We start from the raw sequence: 15466 nt of genomic DNA on the forward strand, positions 1-15466 counted from the left end.
TAGCACAGAAATTCCTTGCTTCATGCACCTTAAGAAATTTCCTGTGTGATTTTTCTTGATCTGTGAGAATTAGAATGACTGCCAGGATACCCTTCCCACCTACAAACCGTCACTGCCATTGACGGCTTTCTGCGGTCACCTTGCTTCTCTGCATCCGTGTGCACATCAGCTTTGATCCCCTGAATACAGATCCATTGTGGGTACACATGTTCGCAGTTTCCAGCCGAAAACTACACTTACAAAACTTAAAAGGTTGCCAAAATACCCATCCAAGTACATACGTTTCCTGTAGCGACAAGTAAATTCCAGGCATGCGGTTTGATAGAAAAACAGCAATGAAAATGACAAAAAAAAACCAAAACCAAAACCCCACTACTTCACGCCCTACACCCACAGTTGCTCCGGCTCGGGGAGGGCATCCGCGGGAGCCAGGGCAGCCGTCTCCGCCGGCTGCATCTCACAGAACGGAGTCTCACCCGGCGAGACAGAGGCTTCGGGGGGAGCTGGGAGCCATCAAGAAGGGGCTCCGGGCACACGGCCGCGGCAGGAGGTAGGGGAGACATGGGGGCGGGCGGGGCAGATGGGCGACCAGCAGGGGGCGCCGCAGCGGCGGCGGGCGCTGCTTCCTGCCCAGCGGGGCCTCACCGCCTTGCCCGCGCCGGGCTCCGCCCGCCGCCCTCGCCGTTCGCCGGCAGCCCGCGTCAGGTGGGTGAGCGCAGCCCGGGCCCTTGCCGCAGGCCCGGCTCGGAGTACGGAGCCTTGTGAGTGGCCCCGGCCCGCCCGGGTTAACGGCGGCTGGTGCCGAGCTCGGGCCGCGGGGCCTCCCCGGCCCTGGCGTTGCAGGCCCGGCGGGCCCGGGCCGCAGTTCCCTACCGGCACCGGGCCTGGGGAGGCCGCCCGGGAAGCAGAAGCCGGGCAGAGGGTATCGGGCGCCGCTGGCCGAGCCCCGGGCGGCCGGCGCTGCGACTCGCCTGCGCTCCCGTTTCTGCGTGTACTTTGAATCTGTAGAGGGCATTACAGGTTTAGAAAATAGCATCAAAATACATCAGGCTTTCTCGTTACAGGAGACAATGGGAAGACGTTTGGATACATTCTTTACCCGATTTGGCTCCACCCCGGCCCTTGGCGTTTAGCTGAAAAGTTTTCAAATGGAGATGTGTATAACAGCCTTTCAAACTCTGTTATAATTTTACTTTACGTTAATGGTCCATTGCACGTGCAAATTCTTCAGTGTTTAGAAATAGACTTGTGGCCATTACAGCAATCTATTGACTGCCTTTTATATTGTCAGAAATTTGGACTACAGGCCCTGGACCACGGTCCAGAATGGATACCTCTGGAGTGATCACTAAAAAAAATTGGTTGCACAATGGGATGAAATTATGCTTTTAATATTTTCTGGGATGGAGTGCTGTGGGTTTGTGGTATTTACCCCAGATTACTGCAGTTTGGAGGAGAAAATGTATAGAAATATGCATTGATTGATATGTAACGTTACCTCACAGAAACAAGTGGTATTACTGCTGATATTTTTTAATTTTGAGATGATGTAAAAACCTGATTCTTCCTTAAAGACCTTTAGAGTTATGTGTATTTGCAAAAAGAGGCTCAAGATTCTCCTGTATTTTGCATGCCTTCTCTGAAAAGAGGCTGATGGAGTAAAAACCATGTGGGGATCTCAAATACTACAGGATTTGGTGTCTTTACTCACACGTCCTCCTTGGTCTCTTGCTGTGGCACCACATTTTTTTGTTCAGTGTTTCCCTGCTAAGGAATCAAAATGATAGCAGCATTCACCCAGCAAGTTTGTTTTCCTTGATGACCATAGCTGGTTTTGAATAAAGGACAACAAAAAAAGGCTGTTTTAAACCACCACTGATGTGGGCCATCAGCACATATTCTTACATTTGCATATGGTTGCTTTCCTCATTGTCTGTCGTACTAGAATGAGCATCAAATGGCGGGTAAGGGTCAGTTTAATAGAGACTAAGTTTCTTTAAGACAAATGGCTAAAAAATGTCTAGGACATTTTCAATGTAATGTTTTCGATGTTCCTGATGTATTACCGTTACCTTGCAGAAAGAGGTGTTGTGATTTGTCAGGCAATCCCTTTTTGCTGTCGTACCCAGGTTAAGGTTCCAAAATCAAATTCTGCATGAATGTCAACTGTATACAGACAAATGCCTGCAAAGTCATAATAATTTCATCCTGTTGTATATGTATACAAATCCATGGAAAATAAGACATAATCCTGTCCATATATGTTGATCATTTGGCATATAAAACATTCAGAACCACAGACAATAGCATATCAGTGATTTGAAGGTGAGATTATTTAAGAGTATATAACATCGCTGGGGACAGAGTTGGAGAAAAAAACAGCCATGCTTACCTCTCCTTGATTGATGCTAAAATAAGGTTTATACAGATTATTATCTCATCTAAATAATGGCTAGTTTTAGTGTCACATTTTATTTTTCCAGCAGATGAGGATTTATTAGGTGATGGAAATTCTTTTACCAGGAAATTAGTCCAATTTGGCTCTGCAAAGCAGAGCATGGGCCAAGTCCAGACTTAGAAGCATCATTTGTTAAATCATTCTGTAGTATACAAAAGGGTAAGTTCAGAAGTTTGCAAGCATCGTTTTTAAATATTAATTTTGTTCCTCAGACAAATCTTTATAGTTGTTTGGGGACAGGCTAAGGAGAGCTCCTGAAAAATCATGTTGAAAAATTCTGTGTGTGTTCGTAGCATGTTAGTCTCTTCATAACAAAAGACAGATATGATACAGATGTGAATAGGACTTGAATGTCGTGGGGCATCTGTGCAACACTTTTTGTCAGTGATGAAACCAGCATGGAAGTGACCTCTGAGGCTGGAGCTCTGCATTCCAGAAATGTTCCTCATCTTAGTGCAGGTCAATGTTGGGAACCTGCTTGTGCACAAGAAACACCTGTGTGGCTCTGGAATGCTATTCAGACAAATTGAGCTGCTGCAGTAGATTTGACTGGTGAGTGATTAGATATTCACTTTCACCAGTTCCTGATCAATAGCGACTATACTTAAACCTTTGTAATATTAGAAGTCTTCAGTGTTTGTGCAAAACCACTGCTATTTAGTTTTTTCCACATCTTATTTTACTTAACCCGGTAAAATACGATTAGTAAATTCTACTGATTTAAAAGCAAATTTCTATGGGGGCAGAGTCTTAGTGGCAGTCCTGTGAAGCTGAAGTTGCACTATGCTTTATCCCTGGTTAAATGTAGCAGGTCTCACTGCTCTCCTTCCCAGTGATGCTTTCTGGCAACTGTGGGCTTTGGAAGCCTAGGGAAATCAAGCTGTATCATGTTTACTGTGGGAACATGATGCCATCTGACAGTATCTCACCCTCCCTGAGGGCTAGATGTCTCAAACTGCTTTATGCTTTTTTATGCGCCTTTTTTTTTTTAATGGTTTTTATTTTTTATGAAGTTCAACAAGGGCAAGTGCTGAATTTTGCACCTGGGACATGGCAACCCTGGCTGTACATACAGACTGGGGGATGAGATGCTGGAGAGCAGCTCTGCAGAGAAGGATCTGGGGGTTCTGGTTGACAGCAAGTTGAATGTGAGCCAACAGTGCCCTGGCAGCCAAGAGGGCCACCCGTGTCCTGAGGTGCATCAAGCACAGCATTGCCAGCCAGGCGAGGAAGGTGATTGTCCCGCTCTGCTCTGCACTGGTGCGGCCTCACCTGGAGCACTGTGTGCAGTTCTGGGCACCACAGGATAAAAAATATGTTATGCTACTGGAGAGTGTCCAGAAGAAGGCTACAAAGTTGGTGGAGGGTTTGGAGGGGAAACTGTGGGGAGCAGCTAAAGTCACTTGGTTTGTTCAGCCTGGAGGAGACGAGGGGAGACCTCATGGTGGCTACAGGTTCCTCACAAGGGGAGGAGGAGGGACAGGCGCTGATCTCTTCTCTCTGGTGACCAACGACAGAATCCAAGGGAATGTCAGGAAGATGTGCCAGGGGAGATTTAGGTTGGACATTAGGAAAAGGTTCTTCCCCCAGAGGGTGGTGGAGCACTGGAACAGGCTCCCAGGGAGGTGTCACAGCCCCAAGCCCCAGACAGTGTTCAAGAAGAGACTGGACAATGTCTTCAGACACATGGTGCAAATTGTGAGGTTGTCCTGTGCAGGGACAGGAGCTGGACTCGATGATCCTTGTGGGTCCCTTCCAACCCAGGATATTCTATGATTCTATGCTGATGGAAGAGCAGAGCATGACTGGGCCCTGGGTGGAGACTGGGGTCATTTTGTAAATCAGGATTAGTCCTTCAAGTGTTTTTGTAACTGGCTTTACAGTATGCCCTTAGTATAATTCTACATGGGTGAATAAATTGACAGCCAGGACTCTGTTTTACTTAGGTTATTTGTAAAATCATTCAGCCAGTTTTCTGCTAACTCTGGAAACAGCAGACTTGCTTCAGTGGTAGTATTGGTCAATGAAGATTTGCTGCTGAATTCCATACAGTGTTAAAATTGGTGAGGAAGTAAGACACTGCTTAGTTCTTTTTGTGAGATCTTGAAGCTTAGATAGTGATATTGTTTTATCCATTCCCCTTCAGTTGCTGTTGTGGCAGGAGTTGTCCACTGGACTAAAATTTACTAGAGGATGGAGGGGTCAAAAAAGGGTATATGAAGGAGTGAACCAGGGCCATTTTGTACAAGTGTATATATGGAGGAATAAGATAAATTGAAATCTAGCCATTATCCATTCTGCTGTTCACAGAACAATTTGGAGGCATTTTCCTTGTTTTGAAGGCACAAAATTTGGCTTCCTAGGCTGGCAACAAAAGCATTCATTTAAAAAGTTGCCAGATTGCAGACTACTTGTTTTGGCATTTTATTCTTGCATGTGAGCAGTTCAACATGCTACATTTTTTTATGCTAAAACCACATCCATTCTGGGCACCTATTTACTATGGATGTAAACATTTCTAAGTGTGGCTGAGGCTATTTACTGTCATCCAAATTTGCGTTTTTCCAAAAGGTTCAAAGCTTATTTTTGTATCCCTTATGTAAAATCCCAGACAATTAGATTTCTACCTGGCTAAGTAAAATAAATGAAGTAGCTGCCAGGACTGTGGGCTATGGCAGTGTGTGCTGAACCAGTCGCCTGCAACTTTGCAGTGACAGCATGTGTACTGCTCTGCCCTTGCAGCTGGCTCGTACTGGTATCAAGCCTGACGTGTACAGATGAAGAACCTTTTCTGACCCAAACTAAACAGTAAACCCAAAGCCTGTTCATTGCGGAGTACTCTGTTTTAGACAACTTTATTTTTTATGTGGTCAAAGAAAAAAGTTCTGATTCTTTCGTAGCAGCTGAAATTTGATAATTCAGGCTATTATTTTCAAAGGGTAATACCTTTTCTTTGTATTTTCTCTGTTGAAACGACTTCTAGAAACATGGCAAGTTACCTTTACCAGAGTCTTCTAGAAAAAAAAAAAAGTGTATTTGACAGTGCAGAAAGGCTGGTGGAGCAGTGTTGTGTTACCCATTTGGTTTATCTTGTAGTTGTTGCTTAGAAACACAGCAGTCAAGTAGCCTTAACTGTAGAGTCCACTGCAATGTTTTGTTCTTTCTTAGAAGTTATGCTGGCTAAACTGCCTCTCTTTGAACAAAACTATATAATGTTAGTACTGAGAGATTCAGTGAATGCACTAGGCTCTTTTTTTACTGAACTTCCTAAAGCATGCTTATCAGTTGTAATGTAGTCCTACTGCTACTTACGTTATTTAAACTTGTGCCATTACCTTGTGTGTTTGTGGTTAGCTTTAGTTAATAGAACTATGGTTAAGTCATGTCTGAACAAAAGCAGTTTGACTTTATGTAAAAAGGACTTGATTTTTCCCCAGTGTAAACTCTGATGTTAAATGTCACATCTGCCAACGGTCTCCATATAGACTGTCTGTTGCTTCTGGTTTTTCCATTTCAGTCCTAAAATGCCATGTAAATTTCTCATTAAGACAGAAATTTAAAGGAAGTACTGTTGTTATTAGTGTTACAAATAGGTGACTTCAAGACTCCAATATTATACCCTTCAACAACACTAAATTTACTTAAACTCTTCCACAGAAATTACAAACCCATCAACATCTTTCATAAATTAATTTACTGTTGCAGGAAGGACTCAGCAATGTGCATGCTTTTGATATTACCAAGTTCAGTTGTCTTGGCTGCAGCTTTTTGTTCACTGCAGAAAGCATTATATTCTGATTAAGTACAGATTAGTTTTTTGATGGAATAATTTTAGTAAGTAGAATATGTCAAGCACTGCAGCAAGATTACTGAGGTTCAAAGCACAGCATTTTGCAATTTGCTAATATCATGTAATTCTTACTGGCATCTATGTAGTTGAAACAGCGTAATGCATTTATCTCAGCATTTGTGTCAGGGAATTTAAAAGAGGCATTTCAGCAAGAAAACATAGGGGTAATTTTTAAAATGGAATACACTTTTTGAGCCATGTAATGGTTCTGGCATGCTGTATAGTAAACCATTTTTCTGATTAAGGTGTTGATACCGTGTACATAAAAATCCTGGGAAAATGGTTTGATTGTATTTTAGGACTGCAATTTAATTATCACATGTATGTTATCATTAAATTTCATGAGCTATAACCTGCCACAAAACAGTTAAACATTTTATTTTTGTCTTAACAGGACAATGGTGCTTTGTTTTCTGAGCAGAGCACTGGAACTAGGAAGGTATTCATGCAGTCCACTGAGGAGACACCTCTGTTCAGCCAGCGCAAATAAGCCAGTGTTGACTTTATTCACCAAGGTAAACGTTGTTTACAGAATAAAGCTATGCAAGACTGCATATTTATCAGCTTTAATGTACATGAATCCCAGATGAAAGAGCCTGGTCATGTTTTTTGTCCCCTTCAAATTGATGTAGTATTGGGCATTTTACTTTGAGGTTCTTTCACACCAGGCTTTACAGCAGTCTTACTCTCATTGTAGCAAGCAAGTAGTTACAACCAAGAAATGAAGATTTCAGGATAGTTGTGGCTCAGTAACACTACAGGCCATTTACTAGTTGAAAATTGTTTGCTAACTCCAGGATTTCATCCTGGAAATAGAGAACAAAGATGAGTTGTTTTACATAATCTGCTCAGAACAAGCATCAACTGCCAAAGCAGGCTCCTCAGAGCACTCATATTTATAATTTCCACACTGCCTGTGAGACTGAAAATGATATCCAAGTAGTGTTAGTGGTGCACAAGGAAAAAGTAGATTGTGCTTTACCCTTTTTATGCTGTATTGTCTGTGTAATGCTAACAGGAGTAAAATGAAGGCAAAGGTTTTTCTGTGGCATGAGCAGATAGGATTCTTAAGCATAGTTAGAAAACAGATGTGATCAGCAGGAACTGCTGAATTTGTGAACTGTCACCTTCCATGAATTGTCATAAAGCCTGTGTTACCTGCAGAGGTCCTCTGCACTTTGAGACAGGGTGGTACACAGTGGGCTATGCTGCATTTGTATGGTTGATGTAACCCTTAAGATGAGAATCACTACAAGTGCAAAGGACTGAGAATGTTGACATCAGTATGGCGTTATCTGTTGGAGACGGATGTGATTACAATGATTTCCTCCTCCTGCACAATGTTTGTTCATACCATCCCTAGCCATAAAGAGTGTTTTAACTGAAGAAGATATGAATAGGATAAAAAATTAAAGGTCACCATCTGTTTATTAATCAGAGCAATGCATGCTATAAGAAGAATGGTACATTAAAGTTACAGCTCTCTCTTCCCCTGTCTGATTCTGCATGAACTCATTTGTAATGCAAATGTGATAAGATAGGGAATAATGATCTTACCTTTGGGTAAATAACTGGAAAAAAGCTCTTTGTATGATTGTTTTGTGTTTTAAAATTTCCAATTAGTAAGACACTGTATGAAATAAAATTTTCTAAAAGCAGAGTTCAAGTAGTTCTCTAAAGTGGACTCTGCTTGAATATGTTTTTAACCTAAAATGTTTTTCATGTCTGATACCACTGGCAATTGCAAAGCAAAATGTAGAATACGTCAAAATAAATCTAATCTGCACTCAGTTTATGCTAATTAACTCCTTTTGCCTTCCTTCCTATTTTTAAGAATAAGGAGAAAAGAGGAGGATAAGGCAGGGGGGAGCTATGACTTCTGTAGCCACTTCAAACTGGTAGAAGCTACCACTGCCAAATAGTTTTCCCCTTGCAGGCTCCTTTTATGCCAATACAAGCATCTGCAACAACTGCTTCAGGTTAAAAACAAAGTTGGTTTGGTTTGAGTTTTTTGCAAGGTTACTATTAACTCAGATCAGTTCTCCTGACTAGCTCTGCTGTAGAGCTGAGTGCTTGTGGCAGCACAAAAGAAGCAGTAGCAGGAAAATGAGTCTGCTTCCTTCAGCACCAGTGCCCGCTTAAAATGACCACAGAATAGCAGTCTGTGCTGGTTTTGGCTGGCATAGAGTTAATTTTCTTCCTAATAGCTGGCATAGTGCTGTGTTTTGGATTTAATATGAGAATAATGTTGATAACACACTGGTGTTTTAGTTGTTGCTGAGCAGTCAAGAACTTCTCTGCTCCTCACACCACCACACCAGTGAGTAGGTTGGTGGTGCACAAAGAGTTTGGAGTGTACACAGCCAGGACAGCTGACCTCAGCTGAGCAAAGGGATATTCCAGACCATGTGATGTCACACTCAGCATATAAACTAAGGGAAGAAGAAAGGAGGGAGGGACATTCAGAGTGATGGTGTTTGTCCTCCCAAGTAACAGTTACAGGTGGTGGAGCCCTGCTGTCCTGGAGATGGCTGCACACCTGCCTGCCCATGCGGAGTACTGAATTAATTCCTTGTTTTGCTTTGCTTGCATGTGCAGCTTTTGCTTTACTTATTAAACTGTCCTTGTCTCAGCCCAACAGTTTTCTTACTTTTATTCTTCTGATTCTCTCCTGTATCCTGTCTGGGGAGGGTGAGTGAACAGCTGTGTTGTTTAGTTGCCGGCTGGGGTTCAACCACGACAGCAACATAAATAGCAATTATCTGTAGAAATAACACTGTACCTTCCACCACATGTATTGTCTAACCCATCTAGCTATCAGCACAGCATATGTCACTTTGGGAAGAGTTTTTTACTACCTCAGCAGTAGGACTCTCTTTTGCCACTGTAATATATATCTGAGAGAGAAGGTTGTCCAAGAGAGCTTTATCCAGGTAGCCTTATAAATTACCAGAAAGCCAGTGATGGTACACTTGCACTGTTCTACTGAAAAATATGTACTAATATAAATGGTCTGTTTAAACAGATTTCACTCCTGGTTTAAATAGTTCACTTTCTCATTTTAAACTAGTTCCAGTTTTATTATTAGCAGGTAGTGGTTGGACTAGATGATCTATCGAGGTCCCTTCCAATCCCTAACATTCTGTGATTATGTAACAGAAATAAAACATATTCTTTGCTAAGAATCAGCTTAGTTTGTCAAATGTGTTTATGTGATAGTTATGTTAGAAAGCTCTCCACAGGCGTAGAGGAACGGAGTATGTGCTACTGTCACTGTGATGAGCCTGGCATGTTACAAAACTGATGTGAAAGATCCTGAGGCATTCCTGTCAGGCACTGGTATCAGGTGTATAATTTCCTCCAAAAGTGACAAAAACTAGCAATAACACAGCACTGTTGATCTTTAGTGTCTTGCATAGGTTTTCAGAGCATAGGGACTTGTATGTGTGGGAAAGACAATTTAGATTATGTATGACTTAAAAGAGTATTTAATCAAAATAAATTCACATACAGGAAGTAAGAAATAGCTGTTTCAGATTAACTTCATGTTTAAACAAGCCCTTGGAGGACTTTTGGCAGGAGGGAGAGAAGGTATTTTCCAGCTGTGAGAGGTAGTTCATGGCAGAGGAACAGATCCATCACCTTCACCACTGTATACTTTACTATGTGAAGTATAGGCCAAACTCTGCCGTTACAAGCACTGAAGCAACATGCCTTCATGTGAGTCACTCCTTCAGATACACACTACTCTGATGGTCAAAATGCACGATCAGCGGAAGTCAGCTGTACAACTGTAGTGGGAGACTAGAGAGTTTTCAAAAATGTGAGGTTTTCTTCACCCCACCACAGGTCAAAACACTGCAGCTGTTTGCCAGTTCTCCCTGCTGGAGGCTACAATCCTGCCAGTTCTGCAAGTTGGAGGATCATGCTTACTTCCTTTCAGGCAAAGTCAGACAGGTTACCTTAAATCACCTTCTTTTGCTATTTCAACTGACCTAGGTGACTCGATCTGAAACAGATTAGAAGTTACTGGTGTGACTTCCTACCTGCAATTGTTTTCAGCTGGTGATGGCAATGCTTTGAATATTCATTGCTGCTGACCAAAAGAAGGCCTCTGTGCATGACCTTCCAAACCATGGCCTTGAATCCGCCTTTAGAAGAGCCATTGAAAAGTGTTATTTTGCACCATGAGGAAAACAATAACAAATGAGAAATATAATTAAATTCTGTGGCTGAATAGTTTAGTTTCTTTATATCCATGCTGCACTGAAAAAGTAAACATCTAGAAAGCAGAAGGGTGGTATGGGGGAGGGAACCCACATTTACAGTAATGATCACTTGTCTCTGTGTGTTACTTTACAGTACAAATGATCTGTGTGTTTTACTATATGTTTTAAGTTGGTCTGAATATTTTCCTTTAGAAACCATGCCCTCTATGTGATGAAGCAATGGAAGTGCTTGAGCCATATAAGAAAAGGGTAACGTATTGCAATACTGTGTACATTTTCTATATAGAAAGAAAAATTAATTAGAATTCTTTCTTTGTTAAAGAACATTACTTGGATTTATTTGCATCTGTTATTCTTTTATGGCTGACTTATTCAAGACAATTTCAGCACTGATTTCCATAAAACTCATTATCAAAAGCATTTTGTGACAATGCTACTCAAATAATGGCAAAGTAAACCAATACACACCTCATTGCAATATATTTTAAAACCACTGCTTTTGTAAATACTATTGCCTTGTCTGATAAAGGAATTTGCAACTTTTATGAGGCAATTAATTGTATCATTTAGGAAGGACATTAGTAAGTGGGCCTTAAAATATTTTAACTATGTATGATTACAGTTTTTCTGTTCTTCAGCCAGATTTTGAGACCTTTCTTGATGGAAGAAACTGTTAACAGAATCATTAGGGTGTTGCACTCTGTTGCCTAACAGGCACCTCTTGTTTTGCCAGCTGCACATTTGTTGTGGTTGGTGTTCACAGGAGAGTGCACAGAAGGTCAAGCATAATGTTCTGGACTAGGGAGAGTGTCCTTTGTGGGCATGCAACCAAGGATTGTGGCTGCATACATTTTGTATGGACAAATTGGCAATTTTCTACAACATGGAAGAATAAATCCAAAAGCACCGAGAAAACTTCCTTGCATTTCTGAAAAAATCAATTGAAGGACAAGTAAGTGTTGGTTTTCAATGTCCTGAAAGTACTAACATATTTATTTTCTGTCACAGTTTGTTTTGCAGGAGGTGGATATTACCCTTCCAGAGAACTCAGCATGGTATGATAAATACAAATATGACATACCTGTTTTTCATTTAAATGGGAAGTTCCTAATGAAGCATCAAGTAGACATTCAAAAGTTTGAGGACCAGCTTATGAAGCTGGAGTTGCAAGATGATGGAAACCAGTGAAGAAAATGCAGCTGCTTTGGTGTCCATTTGAAAGGACTGTGCAACATAAATTGGATGAAAAAGCAGTATACGTTACCTTGCCATATGTTTCTTAGAATGTACAGTACCGATGTCCTAAAAAACTTCAGTGATTCATTTTGTGTGCATGTGTGTTATCCTTCAGCCCAGCTTCACTAGTAGCAGCCTTTTCTGTACCATTCGTTTGCTGCTATCCTAGGCTAGCTTTTTATTGAGGAAAATAAATGCTGCTCCATAACAGCAGATAAAGTGAAATGTGTTTGTATTGGGTTTGTGTGGCAAGGTTTTGGTAGGTTGGGGGCTGTAGGGGAGACTTCTGTGAGAAGCTGCTAGAAGCTTCCCCTGTGTCTCATAGATCTGATGTCAGCCAGCTCCAAGATGTACCCACCACTGGCCAAGGCTGAGCGCCTCTGTGATAACATCTTGAAGAAGGAAAAAAAAACCAAACAGCTCCTGTGCCATCGCAGCTGGAGGAAAGGAGTGAGCATATGTGAGAGAGACAACTCTGCAGACACCAAGGCCACTGAAGACAGAGGGCAGGAGGTGCTCCAGGCACCGGAGATGAGATTCCCTTGCAGCCTGTGCTGCAGCCCATGGTGAGGCCAGCTGTCCCCCTGCAGCCCATGGAGGTCCACAGTGGAGCAGAAATCCATCCGCAGCCCAGGGACGACCCCACACCAGTGCAGGTGGATGCCCGAAGGAGCCTCTGGAGCTGGAGTAGGCTCCTGGCAGGACCTGTAGACCTGTGGAGAGAGAAGCCCATGCTGGAGCAGGTCTGCTGGCAGGACTTGTGACCCTGTGATTGGCCCAGGCTGGAGCAACCTGTTTAGAAGTGACCCACGCTGGAACAATTTGTGAAGAACTGCAGCCTGTGGCAAGGACTCACATTTGGAGAAGTTTGTGGAGAACCGTCTCGCCTGGGAAGGAGTACACAGTGGAGCAAGGGGAAAGTGTGAGGAGTCCTCCCTCTGAGGAAGAAGAAGTGGCAGAAACATGGGATGGACTGACCCAAACCCCAATTCCTTGTCCCCCTGTGCTGCTTGTGGGGGGAGGACGTGGAGAAAATCGGGAGTAAGGTTAAGCCTGGGAAGAAGGGAGGGGTGGGGGGAAAGGTGTTTTTAAGGTTTGGGTTTTATTTCTCATTATCCTATCCTGATTTGATCAGTAATAAGTTAACCTAATTTTCCCAAGTCGAGTCTGTTTTGCTGGTGATGCTAATTGGTGAGTGCATGATTTTTGTCCTGATCTCAACCCACAAGCCTTTTGATATATTTTCTCTCCCCTGTCCAGCTGAGGAAGGGGAGTGATAGACCAACTTTGGTAGCCAGCTGTCACTAACACATGGATAGTTTATGTTTCTTCTAATGGGATTAACATATGTTTCACTTAAATCTATTTTACCTACTACAGCAAGCTTTGAGCTCCTTAGTACCTGAGTTACTCCCAGTCACAAGAAAAAATAAAAATAGAGTGAACTATAATTGAGCCAAAAGAACTAAATCTGTAGTGATAACAGCATTTAATATCTCCAAATATGTCTCTCTGAATGCTAATAAGTTAATAAAATTAAAGTATGAAACCCTAAGAGTATCTTTAAAATTTTCCTGGCCTAAGATATCTGACTTCTCCCTTAGACTCCAATTATGTTCTTTAAAAAAATTGTGCTTATATATGGTTTATTGTCCTGATTAAGCATGCTTGTGGCATAGTTCTCCATCATTACAAATCCAGTGAAGAGAGAAAACAAGCTTCCTTGATATTATATGAACAATGTTTGGTCTTATGGACTAGAGTTCTGTGGTAATTGAGTCTAGTTGTTACACTGACAGGAATCACGTTTCAGTTCTATCTGCGACACAACTGCAAATCAATTTATCATGTGGCAAGACTACAATTTTATCAAGGGCTACTGCAGTTGTCTTGGTGCATTTTTTCCAATGATGCAAAAGAGCTGTTAAATAGATTTTCAAGAGGAGGAGAAAGAATAAGGAAAAGTAAACCATTTTATATTTAAGAGTCTGTAATAAGCACTGGAGAAAGTTATTGGTATTTTTTATCTACTTAATAAATCCTTTAGCACAGAAGCAAATCCCTACCTGCTACATTTCTGTTCTTTATACCATGGTAGCAATCAGTCTTCTCTCATCACCAGAAATTTAAACAAGGACACTTGACAGATGTCTAAGACCATCAAGGAGTTTGCCCTATCTTGTCTCAAACAACTCAGGCAGGAAACATTGCAAGGGTGGAACCTGAAGAGAGAGAAGGATGGAACCCTGCAGAGGGAGAGCAGCAGACTGTTTTGCTCTACTTTCCTCTTGTGCATGGGCATGCAAGTAGTTATTGACAAGTAAAACTTTGGTCAACTTGCTGGAAGGAAGTATGTGCTGCTGATCCCACCCCCCGAATCTTCCAGAACACCCAAACCTTCTAGAACACACCACTGGCAGAAACAAGACAGTTAACCAGACTACAGAAAGGTAAGTACGCACACTTATGGTGTCAACCCACCACCTACAGATCAAGATGGCAACTCAGGACAACAACGCTGGATCCAAGGGTGGTGAAATCTCTACATTATCAGTCCATTTCTCCCTTCCTCTCCTCCCCTTTTTCTCTGTTTTTCCCCTCAGTTTTAATATATTTACTCCTTTTTATCAGATGTTGTGTGTTTTTGCCTTAAAGCAGTTGATAAGGAAACCACACCTGTGCCATTGACATGTTTATCCACAGTTTCTTGACTGCTGTTTGTCATTAGAAAAACCAATAAATTGTTTTATATTGTTCCTCTGAGTCACTGTAGTGACGCCGCCACCTCTGCAGCCCTGCTGAGCAGGGGTAGCCCTTTTCAGGGGATTATAAAGATTCATATCCGTTGTCACCCACTGAGTGGGGCAAGATGGGGTGGGAAATTAAGACTTTCTTCCAGTTCAGCATCTTGAGTCCGGTCAGCAAGGGATTTTAAAGTAACCAAGAGTTCCCAAAAGTGAGAGCTGTGCTTTTATTATAGCAGAGAACTTTAGGTAAGTTCAGCCACATAATCTAGCTATACTCTGAAATTTATAAGACTTCAGAAACTTGAGTTTCATGGCACTTCACCCTCCTCAAGAGGTCCTCAAAAGGAGAGTGGCATCAATAAGGATGAGCTTAGCAGATTTGCAAGAACTGAAAACAAGTGTAGAAATTTAATAATTTTGCTAAACCTGTTTAAGGCTTTTCATAAGCAATTCTCTAACTGATCCCAAACTGAAATTGCAACCAATTATTGCTTCTAAAGGAAAATGCTCATCCTGCCTTCAAGCGACCAGTATATTCTTCTCGTAGCCTTACTTTACCTTTGAGGCTTGCTGCTTTACCCTGATCCGTCACATTGTAGAGGAAAAGTTGAGAAGATTGTTAGAAAAACCCCAAGCTTCTCAGGAGTAAGTGACTGAACTTGAGTAACCTAGCAAAGCATTAAGTGTGACACTTCCCCCAAAATAAGAAAAAAAAAAAAAAAAAAGGTAAAACTTGAAATACCAAGATGTTTCTTGAATCATACAATTGTATGTATCTTGCAGCATAGGTTTGCACTATCCACAGTGCTTTTCATCACAATTGGCGGAAGAAAAGTACCACAGGGACGAAAACGTCTTTACTTTCTGCAGTTCAGAATTCTACAGTCAAAAGTGTACCATAAGTTACTGTTAAATAATAGGTCTGAATTACCTCTGTATCAGCAAG

The 15466-nt window shown here is 41.8% G+C and overlaps 1 protein-coding gene across 2 annotated transcripts; it reads left to right on the forward strand.

Annotated features, from left to right (window-relative positions):
• The first annotated feature begins 281 nt into the window (after window positions 1-281).
• On the forward strand, window positions 282-14529 carry CZH5orf63 (chromosome Z C5orf63 homolog). 2 transcript variants are annotated; one of them, XM_065860813.2, is made up of 4 exons: window positions 282-550; window positions 6703-6823; window positions 10730-10786; window positions 11546-14529. In XM_065860813.2, exons 1-4 carry the CDS (start codon window positions 312-314, stop codon window positions 11723-11725), a joined length of 597 nt encoding a protein of 198 aa, XP_065716885.2. In that variant the 5' UTR covers window positions 282-311; the 3' UTR covers window positions 11726-14529. The 2 variants fall into 2 exon arrangements, with proteins under 2 accessions (XP_065716885.2, XP_065716884.1); XM_065860812.2 differs by lacking the exon at window positions 282-550 and adding an exon at window positions 607-705.
• Window positions 14530-15466: the final 937 nt, after the last annotated feature.

This window comes from Patagioenas fasciata, chromosome Z (genome assembly GCF_037038585.1).
Source record: "Patagioenas fasciata isolate bPatFas1 chromosome Z, bPatFas1.hap1, whole genome shotgun sequence".
Taxonomy (NCBI): Eukaryota; Metazoa; Chordata; class Aves; order Columbiformes; family Columbidae; genus Patagioenas; species Patagioenas fasciata.